Below are 20,006 nucleotides of genomic sequence, written 5' to 3'. Positions count from 1 at the left end.
AAGAACTAAGGAAAAAATGAGTACAGAGTCAGAGCCAGAGTTTCAAAATATTCTCATCTGTTAAATTAAGAGTGTCTCCCATAGAAAAGCAGTGGAGGCCCCACAGGGCAAGTACAAAACAGAATTAAAACTCCCAAGGGTCTTGTCTTTACAAAAGAAAAGGCAGGAGGCAGCCCCTGGACAGCTGGTCATGCTGGCCGCTCCGGTTGGACCATGTTGCATAATCCTCAGTCGCATCATCACAACGTCTCTGAGCATTTTGATGGGAAGGAGAAGGGGCAGTGTAGTGTGTATGGGAGGAGAGTCCCAGAGGGCCCTCTTTGCCCCCTTACCCCCTTTTTCTATCCCAGAGGAAAGCAGATGGAAGCTGGGTACACCTTAAAATGAGGCTATGTGTTTCAAACCTGGGGACAGGGGTAAGAGGGGATCTGTGCTTTGAGCAACCTGAGCCAGAGACAGAGGGGTGTTGGAGGGGTGAGGGGAGGATGCATGATGCTTATTGCTTTGTACCTTTCACTGGGAAGGAGGGCAGCAGCCAACAGTAGCTCACAGGTTTGTAAACTGAGCCTGCTGGCTTTAAGAAGGGAGGCAATGAAGTCGAATTAAATATAAAAGTCATTTGTGCAAAAATAACTTAAACAAATAAAAGACCTGGGGAAGGGGATGTTCCCCTTAGCCTAGTGGGGAGCAGGCCATATACCAATTCCCCCCCAAGGCCTTTTCAGTGACATGGCTTTGGGGGGGACGGGTTGAGCTTCCCTACCCCCTGCAATGGCTCAGGATGGGATTGTAGGGGAAGGGCTTGCATTTGTGCTCTGAGTGGGGAGTAGTGCCCCCACCCACTGTCCACAGGTGCAGGTGGCTGGCAGGGGCTCCCAAGGCTCAGCACTCAGCTTTCCCCAATCAGGGTCAGATCCAGCTCCAGGTATGGCTGCTATGGGGCCAGTTTCCTCCTCTTGTTTTTGGCAGGACGGCCAGGGCGGGCCCGGGGAGTCAGAGGGACAGCCACCTATACAAGGGGGGAAATTGAAAGTGATCAGTTAGGTATCAAGAAGTCTTTATATCTTCCTCCCTCTCCAACCCTCTTTTCCTCTTGCCTTATCCCTTATACATCCCCTCTCTCCCACCCACTGACATGCACTTACTCGGGTTGTGGGGCTGGGGTCCAAGGTAACATCCTGGCGGGAGCTGTTGCTGTTCTGTGTAGGGCTGCAATAAGGGGCACAGATGATCAGGAACACCTCCCAAGCACCAGGTGAATTTCAGAGTTTGGGAAACTTTCTACATTTGGACAGTAAAGGCATAATATTCATATTCAAAAAAGTATTTGTCCTTTTGAAAGCCAAGCCACTCTTTAGCCATTTCTATAAACCCAGTAGGAAGTGGGGAAAGGCCAGGGTTGTGGTGGGCCCAGCACTCACTTGTATTTTCTCCTCCGGCCACGACGAGACTTTCTGACTACCCCTGGGGGAACCTGATAAAAGATGGACTGTGTGTAGGGGAAGTTAGGAAAATGACGATGGCTGCACCAATCCTTGCAGCCCTTCAACCAGACCTCCCATCACTCTGCACTCACCTTAAGGTCCTCAGAATGGGGCCCAGGAGGGGATGGATCCTTAGGCTCAGCACCCCCTTCAGCCAGCTCCCCATTATGCTGCCAGTGGTGGGTCCTTTTTGGAGACCGTTCCATTTGTCCATTGAAGCCACCACGTGCCCACTTGAGGGCAAGTCGGCCAGGCTCCCGCCGGCTGCCAGGCTTTCGACCCCGGCTTGGCCTGGCCTCACCATTAATGCCCCTAAGTCCCCCTCCTCCCCTCCGGCCCCTTTTCCCCGACCCTCTCCCAGTGAGCAGCTCAGAGACTGGGGGGTCGGGAGAACTATGGGGTGGGGCTAAGGCACTGAGGGGAGGCCGGGCAGACTCTGGTTCCAGGGCTGAGGTGGGGCTCTCAGGGGGCAGACAGGGGGCTTCTGGCTGCTCTGGAGGGATCTGCGGGCAAAAAAATAAAATCTCAGTTTCGAATATAGTCCCTCTGTTTCGTAACTCAGAATGCCCAGCTTTCAAATTCAGGAAGAATTCATGACAAAACATACACCCAAACCCTCACCTGGAGACTCTGTAGCAGGCAGGCAAGGGGACTAGAAGCCTCTGAGAGGGGCGGAGGAGCTCCCCCCCCAGGGAGGAGCTGCAACCCCAGCTGGCCAGAGAGAAGAGAGCCAGGAGGCTGCAACAGGCTGGGGAGGGTTCCAGGGCTGCTGGTCAGCGAAGACAGGTCACCTGTTGAAGTACAAAATCAGGGATCTGCTTAGGCAAATCAATTAAGTGGAATAAACTCTATTATTCTCTTAGGCTTTTACCCAGAGGTCAAAGACTTTCTTCCCCAGTTTATCCAGCTGCTACTTTCAAGTTTTACTGCTTCCTTTCTCCTCTTTCATACCAGTGTCTCCCCTCAGACTTACCCAGCAGGCTGGCACTCAGCAGAGGGCTAAGGAGTTGGGGGGGTCTCCCTGAGTTGGAGGGGGCCTTGCCCAGAGAGGAGGCTCCCAGGTCAGTAGTTGCCGTGGTGACACTGGAGGTAGGTGGTCCAGGTTGGGGGGCACTCAGGACACAGGGCTAAGGATAAAGAATGGTTATAACACATGTGTAAAGTATCCCATACATTTATAATACTTGTACAATCTCACTGAAGCCTCATGTGAATGAAGTAGGCCACACTTATTACAGACCCAGTTCTTGCAGCTGCCCTACCCCAGCCAAGCACAAAGCCCTTCCCAAAGGCTCTGAGGAAGAGCTCACCATAAAACCAAACACCTTTGATTCCCAATTCCCATCTCTGATTCCACCTCTTGTTCCGTCCCACCCAATCACTCCCTATCCTCACCTGGGGGGGTGTCCCCGAGGGAGGGTCCAGGCTGGCAGCCAGCAGCGCAGAATTTAAAGCTATCAGGGTAGGGGGGGCTGAAAGTGGGGGAAACAGTAGCGGGGACAGGTCTCCCAAACCTGAAAACGTCTCCCCACTTGGACCTCCAGCTCCCTCTGCAGATCCCTCCCCATCCCCAGCTGTGGGGCCCAGGGCCAACAGAGGCAGGAAAGAGGCAAGGAGGTTGCTAGGAGGTGCAGAAGGGGGCGGAAGGAGGTCTGAAGGGGGTGGTGGAAGCAGGGAAGCCACCAAAAGCGAAGGCCCTTCAGGCTCGCCTGGGGCTAGGGGAGGGCCAGGTCCCCCTGGAGGCGGTAGCAGAGGCTCAGGGGGAGGTTGTCCCCCTCCCCCAGCCAGCATGCCAAATAAACTGTGGCTGAGCAGTGGAGAAGGTGGAGGCTGCCCCAGACTCAGAGGGAGAGGCAAGGCCCCTAGCATCCCAGGGAAGCCGGCTCCACTCAGTGCCAGGCCCTGCTCAGGGCTGGGGAAAGGGAAAGCCTCCCCACCAGCCAGCGGAGGCAGAGGGCAGGCAGGGCCCACCCCCATCCCGAGCCCTTCAGATGGGCTTTGAAGTACAGGGCTGGGGACTAGAGGGGCTTTGGAGGCAGCTGGTGGGGCAGGGGCACCTGCAAAGGAAAAGAGAGATTCAGCTCAAGGGAGGCTCTTTCTCCGTGTCCAAAGAACCCAACCTCCCTGCCCCTAACCCAGAAAACCACCAGAGAACTTTAGACTCTCCCCTAAATGCCTTGGCTGTGTCTTTTCACCCCAGGGGAGGAGCTCTAGCATACTCATTCACACTCACATACCTGGCACACTGCTGAGGCTGCCACTGGTGGTCCCAGGCAGGGAGGGCAGGATGGGGTGCCTGGGCTGGGGAGGGCTCCCTGAGGAGAGGGTTGGGGGAGGAGGAAGGTGTGCGTCTGACCCCAAAAGGTTAAAGCTTCCATCAGAGTGGGAAGGGCCAGGGGTGGGGAGTCCCAGAAGGGACAGCACAGAAGGGAGAATTGGTTGGGATGGCTCAGGGAGAGAAAAGGGTTGGGGGGCAGGAGCAGGGGCCCGAGGACGGCTCCGTCTAGGGGCTTGAGGACCTCCCCCTTCTAGCAAACGCAATACAGTTGGGGGTCTGCGGGTACGGCGCTGAGTGGGACGGGGTGATGATGAGTGGGAAGCTGAGGGCGCCTGGGCACAGGGCCTTCGGCCCTGTAAAGTGCTGGCAGGGGGCAGCGGGGGACGCTGTGCCTTGGCCGCTGCAGAGAGTAGGCTGCTAGCAAGGAAAGGGGGTGCCCCAGGCCCTTCTACTGTGGGGGGCCCTCCCAGGGGTCCCAGGACCAGGGGCAGGTGCATAGTGGCTGAAGACACTGGCGGCTGAGTGGTAGGACCAGCGGGGCCAGGGAGGACAGGAAGATTATTGCTTGGGGGCAAAGGAGGGGGTGTTAAGGCATCACTACAGTGGAAGAGAGGAGGGTCTGAAGGTGGTGAGGAGGAGGCATGGGGGGCTGGAAGAGAGCCCAGGTCAGGGGGTACCAGACTGGATCGGAGGGCAGCTCCCCAGTTGTATGAAGGGGCATTGAGGCTAATGGCAGGTGGAGGAGGTGGAGCTGGAGAGGGAGCATTGCCTCTTGGGAGGAAACAGGGGCTGCTGCTGCCTCCAGAGGGGATTGGGTCAGGAAGTCTTGGCGGTGGGAAGAGCCCCCCAGGGCCTGCTAGAGGGGGGAAGGCCTGTGGAATTGAGGGTGGTTCTGGGGGAAGGGAGCCGGGACCCCCATTAAGTGGAGTTGTAGGAGGGACAAGACAAGGAGGGCGGGCAGTCGGAGGCCCTGGGGACACAGTGTGGAACATTTGGGGGCTCGCTCCCTCTCCTGCAATAAATAAGAAATGATGGGTTAGCCTGTAGCTCCCCTTCCAAGAACTTTTTTTTATCTTCATAAATTCCCAACCTGCCTGTACCCTCTCACCAAGCAGCTCCTCAATCCACCCTTCTTCTTTCTCTTTCTCATAAAGCTCCTCCCACCATTCCTCTTCCAGGCACTTAAGTTGTACTCAGTCTTCTGTAAAGTGGAGAAGACTCACCAGGAGAAGAGTGTGAGCAGGTGGTCTCCATGCTGCGGTACAAGGTTGCCATAGCAACAGCTTTCCGGCGGTGGTTGCACAGCTTGGTCATGTCCTCCTCTGATGCTGGCCCCACCCCAGCCCCACCTGGGGTCACCGGGGCCAAAGGGTCAAAGTTGAAAACCTGAAAGGTAGAAGGCATGGACAGGGACCCTGAGGAGGTGGAGCTTCGACAAAGACTACCTACCATGGGCAGTGATTTGCATTAAGTCTCTAAGCTTATCCCTGTACCCTTTGGCACCCCTCATCAGTCTGACCTTGGGGACATTGAGTGGACACTCCAGACCGCATTTGCAGGTCCCATCGCTGAGGAGGTAGCTCCGGGTTTGCTCCAAGGAAGACAGCTCTGTGCCACTTGGGCTGGAAGAGGACAGGGTCAGAGAGTATGGGGTTAGTTGACACTGAATCAGGAGACATTCCTAAATGATACTTCCTTAATCAAAGACCCTCCTAGGAAGGATTAAGCATAAGGTATGTAGAAAGAGACAGAAAGGAGGAGAACAGATTCAGAGACAAAAACCAAAAAGGTTGAGGAAGGAAGGACGAACAGAAGAGCAACAGGGTACCAGAAACCCGAGCTTTGAGAGATGGAGTGTGAGAGAGAAAACTCAGGCAACTGAAGGGCGTAGGGGTAGAATTCAGGGAACTTGGAGGATCTCTACCTGATATAGAGCACAGCACCCTCTCGAACACAGCGCTGCCAGCCGATCGGGACAGATGTAGCCACAGGGCCCCCAGCTCTGTCTGCTCCACTGCTCTCATTGCCCCCATTCATTGTGTGTAATCAGCTCCCACGTGCCTGATAAAGCATCCATGTGGGCATTAAGATTCAATTGGGCTGGGTACCTGAGGGAGTACTCCAGGAAGGCAAAGGTTGTGGGGAGACCCAAGAGAACCCAGAGGTAAGGGGAAACCCTCAGAGAGCTGGGAGACAGAAAGGGGGAAGCCCTCTGCCATCCCACCATGGTTACCTGAACATCTCTGCAAACATTGTGGGGTCCAGTCTAAAGCCGGGGCCGCCGGCTTAGCCCACACCTGCAAGACAGGAGAGAGAAGGGACTGTCAGGAATCTATCCAACTCAGGAGAGCACAACAGTTCAAGATACTCTCAAAGGAAAGATCCTGAATGAAGTTCCCATAAAAATCTCTGGGATATGCTAGCTGAATCCACAACCAACCTTTACATGTGCAGTCCTTAGGGACCAGAGAGTCAAAGCCTCCACCTCCAAGGACCAAGGAATCATGGCCCAATCTCTACATGTATAAAGAGCAGGGTCCTTTTGCCCCATCAGGGACAGAAGACTTCACCCAGGAGTGTGGGCAAATTCCCATAATGCCAGACCACTAGGAAGTTTCTCAGAGAGCCTGACCCCTGCTGTTCCAGTACCCGCCCCCCCCCACACACACATACAGGCAGGTCATATAAAACGTACAGATTGTCCCACATGTCACCGGGCCATTGCCTAACTGCCAGCTTGGGTGGGACCAACAGATCTGCCCCCCCATGCTGATCTGGTTCATTTGGGCGTTCTTAAGAAAGATTGGAATCACAGCTCTTGTCCCAGGATCCTTAGAAGCTCCTGATTTCCCCCCAAGCCTAAGGCAAGGGGTTTCAGCACCTCCTATCCCACAGACTTCAAATTAACTCCAACAAGGATTCTCCTCAAATATGTGGGGCCGCCCCTCAAACCTGTAAGTATCCTCCTCAACCTCACTATCGCTGCCCCCCCACACTGGCGGCTTCAAAACTTTCCCTCTCTTAACAAGGCGCCCTGTCACCGAGACTGCTTCCCTTAGCTTGGGGAGGAGGGGAAGGCGCACGAAGTAGGAAGGAACTTGGGGAGAAGGCGGGCGGAGGGTGGGCAAGGCACTGAGGGGAGGGAGGTGAAGAAGGCAAAAGTCAAGCAGTAAGAGGGGGAAACGGTGGGGGCAGGTGAGGGCGGGGGAGTACGAATGGGGCCAGAGAAGGGGGCCGAGAGGACTCGAAGGGGGCAGAGGGTAGGGGGGAGGGGGAGGGGCGGGGTGGGGGGGCCGGGCCCTGCACTCACCGCGGCCCATGGTTCGGCCGGCCCCGCCCTGCGCAGTCACGGCCCAGAGGGTGAGTGGGAGGGAGTGGGAGGAGGGTCGGTGGAGCCCGAGCCTCCGGTACGGCCCCAGCCGGTCCTAGCAGGAAGCGCCGCCGCCGCCGCCGCGGATCACCGAGCGGCCTCCCGCGCATGCGCCATAGGGGCCAGGGGCAGCCCTGGGGATTCCGTTCCCAGAAGGCACCGCGCAGGCTGCTACCGCCGCCGCCGTCGCTGCTGCCGCCGCCGCCACTGCCACAGACGCCGCCGCCGCCCGGACGGGAGAGGGGCGGGGTCGGGCCCCCGCCCAGCGGACAACGACGAGCCAACAGGAGGGGCCGCAGTGCGCATGCGGGAGCGCGCCTACCCCTCCCCCACAACTCCCCATTAATCCCCAAGAGAACAAACACCCCACGCGGCCCCCCCGCCCCGCCCTGTCCTCCCCTCCGCGGAAGGATCTGACTCTCTTCCCAGACCACTGGTGGCCAATCCCAGCTTTCCCCAGGGAGGAACCTTTCCAAAGCCGCAATCTGTCGAAGAAGCCAGGAATGCCCGGTCCGGGAGGGGCCAGCCCCCAAAGATGAAAGTCGCGGCTTGCCCTTCCCTGCCCCAAAGGCTTCCCGAGTTCTGTACTGGGTGGGACTTGACCCACCTCCCCAGGTCAACAAGTCACAACACGACCTCGGCCAGTCAAGTCACATGACCTCTGCCTGTCACTGACAATCTGGTCATGTCTTTGAACCCGGAGAGTGCATTCGGCCCAGCCTGCTGCCAGCCCCATTTACTGAGGGGAAATGGAGGTCTGGAGCAATGGAGCACGCCTGCCCAAGGACCTGTCACTGTCAGATCACAATCTATACCAGCCTTTCAGCTACACCATCCTTCTGACAGTTTTTACTTAGACGAACTCTGGCTGTCCCATGAAAGTACGACAGGATCTGTAACAGGCCACCCCATAGCCTGTTTTCTACCTAAAAAGAAAAATACTTTGGGTTTTGCATGGTGCTGTTCACTTTTGTTCAAGCTGCCTCAAAGTTCACAGTCCCCTCTTTTTACCTTCACAACTCATTTTTTATTTACAAACAAGAACGGTGAGGCACAGAGAGATTAGTGGCTGAACTGGGATTCCTGGGCAAGTGAGGGGCAGCTGAAGCTAGAATCTGACCTCTCCTGACAATCTCAAGGCCGTGTGCTAATGTGCACGCAACGAGGCTCTACTGTAGCCCAAACACCTAGGAGGCAGGAGACCTATGCCCATCTCCTCAGATCAGGTAGTCACAGGACTTACTGCCTGGTTCAGTGAAAAGGCTGGGTTTTGGTCTTTGGTGAAGGGCACTAGAACAATATGAGGGGAGATGAGTGGGGAAACAGAATCAGGCCTACTCAGGAAAAGAAACTGAGTTCTAATTTTAAGGGCTCATTAAAGTTAAGGCTGATCTTCTGAAAGGAGCTGAAAATGACTACCAAAGGGATTCAAGTACCTCAGTCCCATTTTAGGTAGTTAGGAGACTAAAAGATGAGACCCCTTTAAAAAGACTCGAGGTGTAGAAAATCTTGGCGGATGAATGCAAACTTTGAAAGCAGAGGTTTTTAAAAGACTTCGTGCCCATTATTAGCCGGGAAGAGGCCAAGAAAAAAACGGCAGCTTTAAGGAGGAGGTAAAACGGGGGCTAATGCCAGGGGGCGGACCAATAGCTCCTGAGGTAGGCAAGGTACAGTAAGGTTTCTTCCGTCAGCCTCTGGAGCAGCCAAGGTTGATAACCGTTGGGGACGTTGGGTGCCGGGAGCTAGTGCCCCGCCTTCTCTCCTCTACCTCCCACCCCCCGCACCTCCCACCACTCTCCTAGTCCCCTGCGCTTGCGCGCGCAGACACTGGTTGCCAAACATTGCATCATCCCCGCCCCCCGTCCTCCCCTCCCCCTTCCAGAGCTCTCCCCGTCCGCGCGCGCGCATGACTCACTCACCTCCTCTGCGGATCCTCGTGACCCAAAGCCACTTCCGGGTCCAGCGAGACGTCGACCCGCAAGGAGGAGGGAGCGACGGGGCCGTACCGCGAGGCTCCTGAGTGGCGGTTGTAAGGGAGAGGCGGGGCCAACGCCAGCGTGCCGCTTTCTAATTAGCTAGCTTCTGGGTCCGCCCCTGAGAGGAGGGCAAGGCCCTGTTAAAAGATCACTGCTCTAGGATACCGAGGTCAGAGGCTGGAGTCTAAGACACAGTGGATATAATGTTGAAAATGAGCGGGTGGCAGCGACGGAGCCAAAATCAAAGCTGGAATTTGAGGAGAGAGGTGAGTACCGATCGCCCATCTACCTCTTACCCTTCCATCTTCGCGACGTTGTCGGCTCAAAGTGCGGCATCCGGTCTTTAGGATGTGGCACTAAACCCTCTATAATGAAAGTTAGCGACGGTTCGAGGAAGAGATGGCGAGATCCTTTATTCGGGAGAGGTGTTACACACTCTGCTTCCTTCGGACGACAGCGTCACTCCACCCCTGCCTGGAGAGAAGGGGCCTAGCTGCTCTTGGGAGGTCATATTCTCTACAGTTGCTTACCTCCGGCCTCCGCGTTAGGCCTGTCTGGTGGGAGGTGGAGCAGCAAGACACACCCCCTATCCCTATGTTGGACCGCAGATTAGGCCGCTGTCTTGGCTCTGCCACCAGCATTCCCACCCCCAATCTTGTATCGAAGGCAGCGTCTCAGTGCCAGGATGGCTACAGACGTAGCTGGGGTTTGTAAACCCTACACAGGACAGCCATGCTGAACTCTAGCAGTGGACAGAACTTTCAGGAGAATGACAGCCTTTTGGAGGCCGGGTACCCATGGCCAAGGAAAGGAGATGGGTTTTTCCCTTTATCCCAGAGGTCCGTGGGCCTCCTGCACGAGAGAGCATCTTGGATTTCTTAAGTGTGGGAAGTCATTTGGGGTCTCCCCAGAGTATTGTCCTTCTCTTGAGATTGGTCCCTGCCTCTTTTCCTCTGTCCTGTCTCCAACTATCTCTGTGTAACCATTGCATCAGGCCAGCCCCCGACTGACTGTACAGCCCTCTGGCCTGGGGCTCCACTGCTGATGAAAGCCCCGTTCCAGGCACTGGAAGGCAAGGAAGTTTCCCCAGGGAGGACAGTCCTGCAGAGAAACACTTGGGGCGATATTGCATCTACAGTCCCCAGGGATAGGCAGCTGCTGCTCTGCTCTGGGCTTCACCCTCCCTTCCCTGAGAGAAACTGGGGAGAATTTATCCATTCATTCCTAACAAGCACCTACTAAGTGCAGTTTGGGGCCCAGTATACATCCATGAACAAGAGGGGAAAAAATATGTGCCCTCACAGAGCTTACAGTTCAGTGGGAAGAGGCATACAGTAAACAGAAGTACCATAGCGAAAACTAATGGAAGGGTAAAGAATGCTTTGAGTGAGGGTTAGTTTTACATTGGGTGATCAGGGATTCCCTCAGAGATGACCATTAAATGAAAGACTTAAAAGAGGTGAAGGGGTAAGCCATGCAGGTATGTGGAAGGAAGAGTTTTACAGAAGAAGGAACAGCAAGAATAGAGGTTCTAAGGTGGGATCATGCATAGTATCTTTAGGGAATAAAGAGCCAACTGCCTGGACCTGGGTGAGCAAGAGAGCGCTCAATGAGAAATCCAGGGCAGAGAAGGAGCAGACTGTGTGGGCCTTTAAAGCCATTTTAAAGATGTTAGCCTTTTAAATTATATATATATATATTTTTTTTTTTTTTGTTTTCTAGAGAGAAGGAAAGGAGGGGAGGGAGAGAAACATCTATTGTTTGCCTCTCACATGCTCCAACTGGAGACCTGGCCTCCAACCCAAGCATGTGCTGACTGTGAATCGAACTGGCAACCTTTTGGTACACAGACTGATGCTCAATCCACTGAGCCACACCAGCCAGAGCAGGATGTTAGCCTTTAATATGTGTGAAATTGGAAGTCACTGGATGGTTTTGAACAGAAGAATGGCAGGACCTGACTCAGGTTTTCAAAGGCCCACTTTGGCTGCTGTGTTGTAAATAGACTCAGGGAGGGGTGGCAAGAGCAGAAACTGAAAGACCTGCAGTCATCCAAAAGATATAGTAACTTGATAATAGTGAAATTGTTGAGAAATATTTAGATTCTGGGTTTCTGGAGAATGAGTTAAGAAATTTTGCTGGTAGTTTGGATTGGATTGTGAGGTGTAAGAGGAGAGGAATCAATGCAGATACCAAGGTTTTTTGCTGAAGCAACTAGATTTGTCACTTACCAGATGTGGAAAACTTCGGAGGGGGAAGATTAGGATTTTGGTTTTGGCCATATGAAGTCTGAGATGCCTATTAGACACCCAAAGGAGATGGCAAGTAAACAGATAACAGCATTGGAGGTCCATACTGGGAATGTACATTTAGAGGATGTCAGTTTGAGAATGGAATTAGGAAAATGTCACTTGATTTGTTCCCTTCGCTGTGGTGCAGGCCTTACCCTGGCAGGTTTGAGGCCTGCCTTGAATTTAGAGAAAGCTGAAATGGCCAGGGCTTTCCTATTATGTAATCCAGACTACAAGTGTCAGCAGCTAAAAATAATGGAAATTAGGCTCTCCTCTGTCCTTGGAAATGGCTATAGGGACTGTTAACTATCCATATTCTGTAAGACAGGAAGTAAGGAAGGATCAATAGAAGGCTGAAGATAAAGTAAAAGAACCTGCCCCTCCCCCTTCCAAAAATGGCTAACACACGTATTTTTGATCCCCACAGTGTTCCAGAAGGAAGTGTATCTTCATATATCACCACACCTGAAAGCAGGTAAACTTAACCAGCCCTTTCCCAAAACTGACTCCTAAGAGGTGCTGATTAGGCTCGCATTATTGGGACCCTAAGAAGCTATGAAAACACCTAGAGATGATATAAGAGGAGGGTTTGAATTTTAGCAGGCTTTTGCTCTCCATCCACTTGGCCTGCCTGTAACAGGGACCAAGTCTCTATTCTTAGAGCATGTCCTAATTGAAAGCTAGCACTGAGTAAGCACTGGCCCCAACAAAGATAATTGGTTTGTCTTACCACACTTCAATCCCCATCAAGGTTAGACTAACCCATAGGACTCCACACACAGGAGAAAGAAGCACAAATGGCATGGTAATTACTCTTAGAAATTACCAATGGAGTTGCTCAGGGAGGCTAACTTACCAGGATCCCATAAGAATGTGTATCCAGGCACTTGTTGCTTCAAGTGTGGGGCAAAAGCAAGGAGGGAATATTAGTATAGACCCAGGGTTGGTAAATTTTAAAGGGCCAGATAGTAAATATTTTAAATACGGACGGCCACACAGTTTCCATAACAACTATTCATCTCCGGTGTTGTAGCATAAAAGTAGCCATAAAAATTATATAAATCAATAGATGTAGTTGTGTTCTAATAAAACTTTACTGCCAAACAGGCAGCAAGCCAGTTTGCCAGCCTGTGGTACAGACTGTTTGACTGCTTCGAGGTGCTTGTTCCATCCCCCATCCTCCCCCCACTATCCCCAGTATATCCTTTTCCAGAGCCTGATATAGCTGCAGTGATGGCAGCCGAGTCTTTGCCTTTCTCCTTTGGGACACTGTCCAGCTGGGAACTGGAAGCATGGTATGAGGATCTGCAGGAAGTGTTGTCTTCAGATGAAAATGCAGGTGCCTATGTCTCACCCCCTGGAAATGAGGAGGTAAGAATGTTACACCTAAATCCAGGGGGGATGTTGATGTTCCTTCTCAACTAAAAGTGCCTACCTTTCCTCATTCCCTTGAAGGAAGAATCAAAAACCTTCACCACTCTTGACCCTGCCTCTCTGGCTTGGCTGACTGAGGAACCAGGACCAGCAGAAGTCACAGGTATCTCCCAGAGCCCTTGCTCTCCAGATTCCACTCAGAGCTCTCTGGCTCAGGAGGAGGGAGAAGAAGAACAAGGAATACCCAGGAAACGGAAACGAAGTGATCAGTCCCCAGCCCGGGCTGGAAAGCAACGTATGAAGGATAAAGAGCAAGAGAATGAAAGGAAAGCAGCACAGCTAGCTGAAGAGAATGAACGGCTCAAGCAGGAAATTGAGCGCCTGACCAGAGAAGTGGAGGCGACTCGCCGAGCTCTAATTGACAGAATGGTCAATCTGCACCAAGTATGAACGCTTGGGACCGTTACTTCCCCCTCGGGCCAGTACCATCCTTTCCCAGACATGGCTACTAACCACCTTCTCACTAGTGTTAGTGATGTGACCCTCAACCCCATACCTACAGTAGGGGGAAAGCTTGGGGTAGACAACAGGAAAGGGTCTCAGCATGTATATAGAGATTGTACATTTATTTTATTACTGTCCATATTCATTAAAGTGACTCTATGAGCCAAGTTCTCACTTTTACTTTTTCTTCTTGCCTTTAGGGGTTTCAAGGGGTTTCCCCTCAGCTAGAGCCAACTTCTTCTTCAGATCCAAGAGTTTAGCCACCTCTGCAGCAACCTGGTTCTTGTCTGCCTTTTGTGCTTTCAGTTCTCGGACAATGTTACCCTAAAAGAAGAGGAAGGGGGTGGGGGAATAACAACAGTGAGACCAGAAAGGACCTGTGTAGGGTTCAAGTGTTCTAGTCTCACCCACAGGGTTCAAGCTTCATACCTGTTTTGTCACTTCATCCATTAGCTCTTGTATCTGCTGTGGTCCAGCTGTTGTCACAGTCTCTACAGCTGCTGGCTTGGGGAACACTTTTGCCTGGAAAACAACAACAGACTTATCACCTGCTACCATAAATATCCCTTGACCTCAAGTTTTATGTAACATCTCAAGGAAAGGGATTAACCTTTAATGCCAAGGACTCTTCCATCTAAGACAGGAAAGAAAAACTATAGGTGAGGAAGTAGAGGGCCAAAAGGCGGAAAGAATGATAAGGGAGGAGGACCACTTAGGGACACCAAGGAGGTGACACTGGACACAAGGAGGTGGTTGTTACTGGCTGAGAGCATGGCCTAGCTTTCTTACCTGGCCCCCACCGAAGCGCTGCCTCAAACTTTCAATCTGGTCATTTTCCAATTTTTGGAACAAGGGACTGACCTATAAAAAGAAGTTCTAGAATCATTCACTGATTAGGTATAAACTCTACCAGACTATACAAAGGGCCTCTCCAACCCCAATCACTGAGATTGAGGGACTCAATCTTTAGAAGGAATATGAGGTAACACTGAACAAATACCCACTGATTTCAGTAAAGAATCCAGAAAAAAACCCTGCCAGTCACTATGAAAACCCAAAGTATTAACAGAGTTCAAGACAAAACTATTCAATGATGTTGGCTGGTGCACTGCCTATTAGCATTATGGAGACCAGGTGACCATGGTATCACTTCAAACATCTGTGTGTCAGTTACATGTGCCAGCTCTTTAGTTCTGGCATGAAGGATGAGGAAATATGGGCAACAGAAAACACTGGGCTTGTGAGTCAATATATCAGAAACAAGCCTCACTGCAGAATGAGGATGAGTGCAGAAGGGTTTCAGAGAATAGCTGTGAGAATCCCATGCCTAAAATTCTCTGGCCCTTCCTAAAGGAAGCATGGCAAACGTAGGAATTTTAAGAGCAACCGGCTTTCCTGATCCTCAGAGACCTACTGTGCCAATCTGATGTCCTGCTGGTAAGGTGCACAGGAAGTCTGTGGGCAGGACACTGCAGGCAGGAGGTGGGAGCTGCAGCTGGGCCGCAATGGTAGAGCTAACTGTGGGCATGTACGGCTGGAGCATGATGGACAGCAGAGCAGCTATATTCACTGCCAAGCCTGTCACTGTCCCTGCCCGTTGCCTAGGGAAAAAGAGACACTAGTCAGGACCTCCAAGAGGATACAGCCTACCAGATACTTGATCCCTATAGCCAATCCTACCTCCTTACCTGTCAGCCTCACTGCCTTTAATCCGCTTCCAGGGTTCATTCACCTGAATGTACTGGTTGCCGTGACGAGAGATGGTAAGGATACTGCGTAAGGCATCCCGGATCCTGGGAAGGGGGAGGCAGGCCAAGGTGTAAGGTCCTGGAGGGACCAGTATGGGGCTCCCAACGTGCCAGCAGATCACTGAGATAAGACAGCTGTAGGTTACTTACCGAACCTTTTCTAGCAGCTGGTGATAGTGCTGGAGCTCCAGGGTGACATGGGCCAGCAGGCGCTGATCGTCAGAGGTGAGCACCATCTCGGGCACAGAACCCCCAAAAAACTTAGAAACAAACATTCCAGCTCTTGATAGGAGTAGGAAAGGAAGGGGAGAGAAAAAGGAGTTATCTTCCAGTCTCCTTATAGAAATTTGACCTGATTTTCATAATTCCACATTCTCTCGGAACTGATACCTCCCGACTCCCTCAAGCTGCAAGGCGAAGCTTAACCAACTAATTCCTCATTCTCTCCCTAAGAATGTGGCTCTGCACATGAACAAAACAGTTCACATACAGATACCCCTTGTCTAAAGAAACCTGATAAAGTAACCATTAAAAAAAAAACATTCAGAATGATCAAGTTGAAATATATGTAAATTGCCATCAAATACTCTAATACTCTAATTTCTCTCCAGCTCATCTGTTAAATGTAGTTAATGACCAAATCTGAAAGGGTAGGTAGCCATGAAGGATGTTTTTGTTTTTAAAGATTTTATTTATTTATTTTTAGAGAGAGAGAGGGGGAGGGAAATATCAATGTGTGATTGCCTCTTGCATGCCCCCTACTCAGGATCTTGCCTGGGTTGCTTGCACATGCAACCCAGGCATGTGCCCTGACTGGGAATTGAACTCATGACCCTTTGGTTTACAGACCAGCACTCAGTCCACACCAGCCAGGGCACAGATATTTCTTTAGATCACAGAGTAGCTAATGTAGGGACCAAAAATTAAATGTGAGCTAAAGTAACCATTCCAAAGAGTACAGCATAAGCTCCCTATCCCTACACTAAAATAAAACCTTTTTCAGCCAAACTTCAACAGTCTGCAACTGAACATTTTTTGTGAGAACACAATTCTAATTCTACACAGAATATTAAAAGAGAACAACTTGCAAAACTTGGTGAACTTTGCTAAATTGCATCTCTATGACCAACTTCTCCCAAGCATACATAGCCTACTATATTCCTGGAGCAAGCCTCAATAGAAATCCACTTTCCATGTGGTCCTACCCATCCCTCCCACCTCCTGCCCATTCACTAAGCAGCTTGGCATTCCCATCTCTCCGCCTTCACGGAGCAGAGTTAGCCCCACCCCAGCTCATTTGCTAAATGATCCCTCACCAAGTCCTACCTATTGATGAAGTTGCCTAGGTTGTTAAGCAGCTCAGAATTATTCTTTAGTAACATATCTGTCCATGAAAAGGCACTGTCCTGGCCCTCAGGCCGAATGTATAGCAGATAGAAGCGCCAGATGTCAGCAGGGATCCCTGTGTCCTGGGCCATGTCCCCAAACACTCCTACACCCCGGCTCTTTGAGAATTTTCCATCCTCGTAATTCAAATACTCTGGACAGAGAAAGAAAATGAAAGAACCATCTGCTCAAGTCACATTCTCCCCTCTCTGACCTACTAACTCTCCTTTCTTCTTCTTTGAACTCAACTGTGGGTGTCCAGCAACACTTCTTGAGTAGCTGGCCTGCAGAGAACTTGGGAGATCTTGCCTCTCCATTCTGGCCTTTCCCCACTTTGCTTCTATCCATTACAAAGTTTTAGCTTTGGACTCTTGTTTTCTTCAGGTTCTTGTTTCCTTCTGGGTTGAGTTCTCATGTTTAAATTATTTCCTATCTCATCTCAACTCCTAATGCAAGACATACCACCTTTCCAAAATCTTCCAAGTATTGCCTTAGCCCTCATTCCCTAGGAATATGCCTAGTTCAGTCTTCCAAGGTACCTGTAGCAATGAGATGGTTGACCAACGTGTAGTTGTCCTCAGCTCCTAGGGCTGAACAAGGAAAGACTAACCCATGGAAAGGAACATTGTCTTTGGCCATGAACTGATAGAGGTTCACCTACAGAACACAGTTGGAAGGAGAGCTTCTGAGACCTTCTTCAAAGACCAAAGAAAGATCAGATACCCAACCCTAATACCACCTCCCTTCCACCACACACACATGCATGCACTGTCCTCATAGACAGGCTAACCAAGAACTACTTACTTGCTCTGGGTTCTTCCACCATCTCTCCCATTGGTCTGTGTAGTTGGCAGTGATAGACAGGTATCCAAAAGTGGCATCAAACCAGACATAGAATACCTGGATGGTCAGGAAGAGAGAGACATGGTAGGATTTAAAAAAAAGCATTAGAAACACACTTTAAACCTATATAATTTTATTGACCTATGTAACCCCAATAAATTTAGTTTAAAAAAATTGGGAAACCCTCACCAACCCAAAGTCTCAGAATGAAATAAGACACAGTCAACAGTGCATTCTGTTAGCCAAGGGTATCAACCCCAAGGCTGAATAATACAAGATGTGAACAAAGCATGGAATTCTTACCTTGTCTTCATAACCTTCTAAAGGTACAGGGGTTCCCCATTTGAGGTCTCGGGTTATGCAGCGTGGCTTAAGGCCATCCCGAAGCCAAGAACGAATGATGAACCGGGCATTGGGTGTCCAGTCACTGCCAGGCAATGTCTTCCCCAACCACTCCTCGAGTTGGTCTTCCAGCTGAAGTAGCAGAGACAGAGGGCTACTCTAAAAAAAGTCTCATACGTGGTTTGTGTAACAGTAAATATGTACAACCTTTTTAAAGGTCTGGCAATATAATATAAAAAAAGACTCATGACTTTGACACAGTAATTCCATGTCTAGGAATTTTTCAACAGAAATATTCACACAAGAGTGTATAGATGCATATATAAAGAAGTGCACTGTTCATCACGGCAAAAAATGGAAACTTCCATGGTTCAGTAGAGTATAAAGAACTCTGGTGCATGAATACAATAAAATACTTATAAGGCCATTGAAAAGAATAAGGTAGCCCTGTCTGGTGTGGCTCAGTGGATTGAATGCGAGCCTGTGAACCAAAAGGTCACAAGTTCAATTCCCAATCAGGGCACAGGCCTGGGTTCTAGTCCAGGTCTCCAGCAGGGTGCACTTGAGAGGCAACTACATACTGATGTTTCCCTCTCTCCCTCCCCCTCTCTAACAAGAATTTAAAAAATTTTTTTTAATGAATAAGGTAGACCTATATGTAACTGGCATTATATATCTCCAAGATTCTTTACTCATTAAATAAAGCAAACAAAAAAAATGTTGTAATCCCATTACTACAAAAGTAAATGTTAATTCATAGAGTAACATAAGCCCCCAAAAATTTTTGGAGGAAAATATGTATCAGTGCTTTATTCTCAGATGGGATTATGGGGAACATCCACTTTTATACCATATACTTCTAGATGAAATTTTAAAAACAAACATATCATAGTTTCTGGAGCCTCACAATATACTATGTTGGCAAGGCTATGAAGAAACAGACACACTTAGATTGCTGGTGGGAATGCAAAAATGGAACGACATCTACTGAGGAAAATTTGACTATATATGCATTTACTCTTGACATAGCAAGTGATCACTTTTAAGGAATTTAACCTGAAGATACACAACCAGCAATTCAAAAAAATATATGCACAAGGTTATCTACTGCAAAATTATTTGTAACTGTAAAATACAGTAAGTCTTCAATGTCAATAGGATCTTTCAATGAAATGATATAACGAAACCAATTTCACCACGGGCTAATTGATATAAACAAGAGTTAAGTTCCTACGGCATCTCATCAACTTCATAACAAAAGAACACAGAACAAAACATTACTCAAGGCCCTGCTGTACTGCAAACTACCTAAATGGAGAACACAGAAAATCAGTCAAACACTGGAACCTACACAAATATAGTACTATGCAGCTATTTAGGGTAAAAAACCAACCAAATAAGGATAATCTCTATGAAGTGATATGGAGCAATTTACAGCACATACTGTCAGGTGAAAGATAAAATGCAAAAGAGGATATGCAATACGCTAGATTTTGTGTTAGGGGGAAACATATATGCACACACATGTCATATATATACATACATGTCATGCATACACACATATATACACAGAGACACATATATGCTTATATTTACAAAAGTAAATACACAAAGGATGAATCAGAAAATGAAGCTGATGGACAACGGGTGGCACGGACAGGAAAGAGTATGACACTTCTGTCTGCACAGCTTTTTGTATAATTTTGATTTTTATAATCAAAATTATAGCATATTGATTTCTACATGTTCAAAGAAGTAACAAATATGAGAGAAAAAAACTAAAAGCTAAATTAGCTAAACTCAATAACCTATTTCAATGACATAACTGCACTGAAGCGGGGAAAAACTAAGCTAAGACCATTTTGAACATGTTATTGAGTATATGCCCTCAGTTGGTGGAAGGAACACAACTGCCAACAAACCCTAAACTCTTTCTAGTACGTTTTTTGCCAGTAGTCTGGGCGAAGCAATTCTGAAATTCTAAGTGTAACGTGAGACAGAGCAAATGAGAAAATGTTGCTGGGAACCATGGTACTTACTGGGAAATAAGGGAGACACAAACAGGAAATGAGGGAAAGAGAAGAAAAACCCTGTGGGGCTGGACTGGAATTGTAGATGTCTGCATGAACCTAAAACGAATGCCTAACTCTCTGTGCTGAAAAAGCCTAGAAGCAAAGGCACCCCAGTAGCAATAAGCACACCTAAATTTATTCTTTAGTACTATTCCCTCCTGAAATAAATCAGAGCTTTATGGAAAATTTATTCTAAAGCTAGAATGAGATGAATCCAGAATATCTTGTTACGCCAGAAAATATAGAAGTGCTTTAAAAATGGTGGGACATCTCAAAAACACAGAGAAACAATATTGAAGAAGAGGCTCCCACTGGACAAGTAAGGGACAATTTGCACA

General features: G+C 49.6%; 4 protein-coding genes across 14 annotated transcripts in view; 2 read left to right on the top strand and 2 right to left on the bottom strand.

Moving 5' to 3' along the window:
* Nucleotides 1–35: 35 nt before the first annotated feature.
* MBD6 (methyl-CpG binding domain protein 6) lies at nucleotides 36–9,073 on the bottom strand. Of its 10 annotated transcripts, XR_005079850.2 has the most exons (15): nucleotides 7,073–7,421; nucleotides 5,996–6,059; nucleotides 5,687–5,823; nucleotides 5,282–5,384; nucleotides 4,986–5,148; nucleotides 3,722–4,774; nucleotides 2,880–3,541; nucleotides 2,458–2,611; nucleotides 2,106–2,275; nucleotides 1,577–1,987; nucleotides 1,422–1,489; nucleotides 1,146–1,209; nucleotides 840–1,009; nucleotides 511–574; nucleotides 36–250 (listed from the first exon to the last, which is right to left on the bottom strand). XR_005079850.2 is itself a non-coding variant. In XM_037127068.2 (13 exons), the coding sequence occupies exons 3-13, from the start codon at nucleotides 5,797–5,799 to the stop codon at nucleotides 935–937; spliced, it is 3,036 nt and encodes a 1,011-aa protein (XP_036982963.2). In that variant the 5' UTR covers nucleotides 5,800–5,823; nucleotides 5,996–6,059; nucleotides 9,052–9,073; the 3' UTR covers nucleotides 36–934. The 10 variants fall into 10 exon arrangements, 6 of the variants coding, with proteins under 6 accessions (XP_036982963.2, XP_053518084.1, XP_036982962.2 ...); XR_005079849.2 differs by having other exon boundaries at nucleotides 511–1,009; XR_005079848.2 differs by having other exon boundaries at nucleotides 36–574.
* Nucleotides 9,074–9,285: 212 nt separating this feature from the next.
* LOC128625763 (DDIT3 upstream open reading frame protein) lies at nucleotides 9,286–12,653 on the top strand. The gene is made up of 3 exons (XM_037127082.2): nucleotides 9,286–9,374; nucleotides 11,827–11,874; nucleotides 12,613–12,653. The coding sequence occupies exons 1-2, from the start codon at nucleotides 9,312–9,314 to the stop codon at nucleotides 11,866–11,868; spliced, it is 105 nt and encodes a 34-aa protein (XP_036982977.2). The 5' UTR covers nucleotides 9,286–9,311; the 3' UTR covers nucleotides 11,869–11,874; nucleotides 12,613–12,653.
* On the top strand, nucleotides 9,292–13,444 carry DDIT3 (DNA damage inducible transcript 3). Its single transcript, XM_053662113.1, has 5 exons — nucleotides 9,292–9,374; nucleotides 10,831–10,950; nucleotides 11,827–11,874; nucleotides 12,598–12,770; nucleotides 12,855–13,444. Exons 2-5 carry the CDS (start codon nucleotides 10,881–10,883, stop codon nucleotides 13,221–13,223), a joined length of 660 nt encoding a protein of 219 aa, XP_053518088.1. The 5' UTR covers nucleotides 9,292–9,374; nucleotides 10,831–10,880; the 3' UTR covers nucleotides 13,224–13,444.
* Nucleotides 13,385–20,006, bottom strand: part of MARS1 (methionyl-tRNA synthetase 1) — a 25,667-nt gene continuing 19,045 nt past the window's right edge. For both annotated transcript variants that reach the window (XM_053662110.1, XM_037127073.2), the window contains 10 exons: nucleotides 17,558–17,728; nucleotides 17,216–17,311; nucleotides 16,951–17,068; nucleotides 16,352–16,565; nucleotides 15,176–15,307; nucleotides 14,966–15,070; nucleotides 14,692–14,878; nucleotides 14,067–14,138; nucleotides 13,707–13,799; nucleotides 13,385–13,601 (listed from right to left, as the gene is read on the bottom strand). In XM_053662110.1, coding sequence (XP_053518085.1) covers nucleotides 13,455–13,601; nucleotides 13,707–13,799; nucleotides 14,067–14,138; nucleotides 14,692–14,878; nucleotides 14,966–15,070; nucleotides 15,176–15,307; nucleotides 16,352–16,565; nucleotides 16,951–17,068; nucleotides 17,216–17,311; nucleotides 17,558–17,728 — 1,335 coding nt within the window. In that variant the 3' untranslated portion in view covers nucleotides 13,385–13,454. The remainder of the gene's footprint in view (nucleotides 13,602–13,706; nucleotides 13,800–14,066; nucleotides 14,139–14,691; nucleotides 14,879–14,965; nucleotides 15,071–15,175; nucleotides 15,308–16,351; nucleotides 16,566–16,950; nucleotides 17,069–17,215; nucleotides 17,312–17,557; nucleotides 17,729–20,006) is intronic.

Source organism: Artibeus jamaicensis, unplaced genomic scaffold (genome assembly GCF_021234435.1).
Source record: "Artibeus jamaicensis isolate MK-2021 breed Jamaican fruit bat unplaced genomic scaffold, CSHL_Jam_final contig_233, whole genome shotgun sequence".
In the NCBI taxonomy this organism is placed as follows: Eukaryota; Metazoa; Chordata; class Mammalia; order Chiroptera; family Phyllostomidae; genus Artibeus; species Artibeus jamaicensis.
This window is presented reverse-complemented; position numbering and strand designations above follow the sequence as displayed.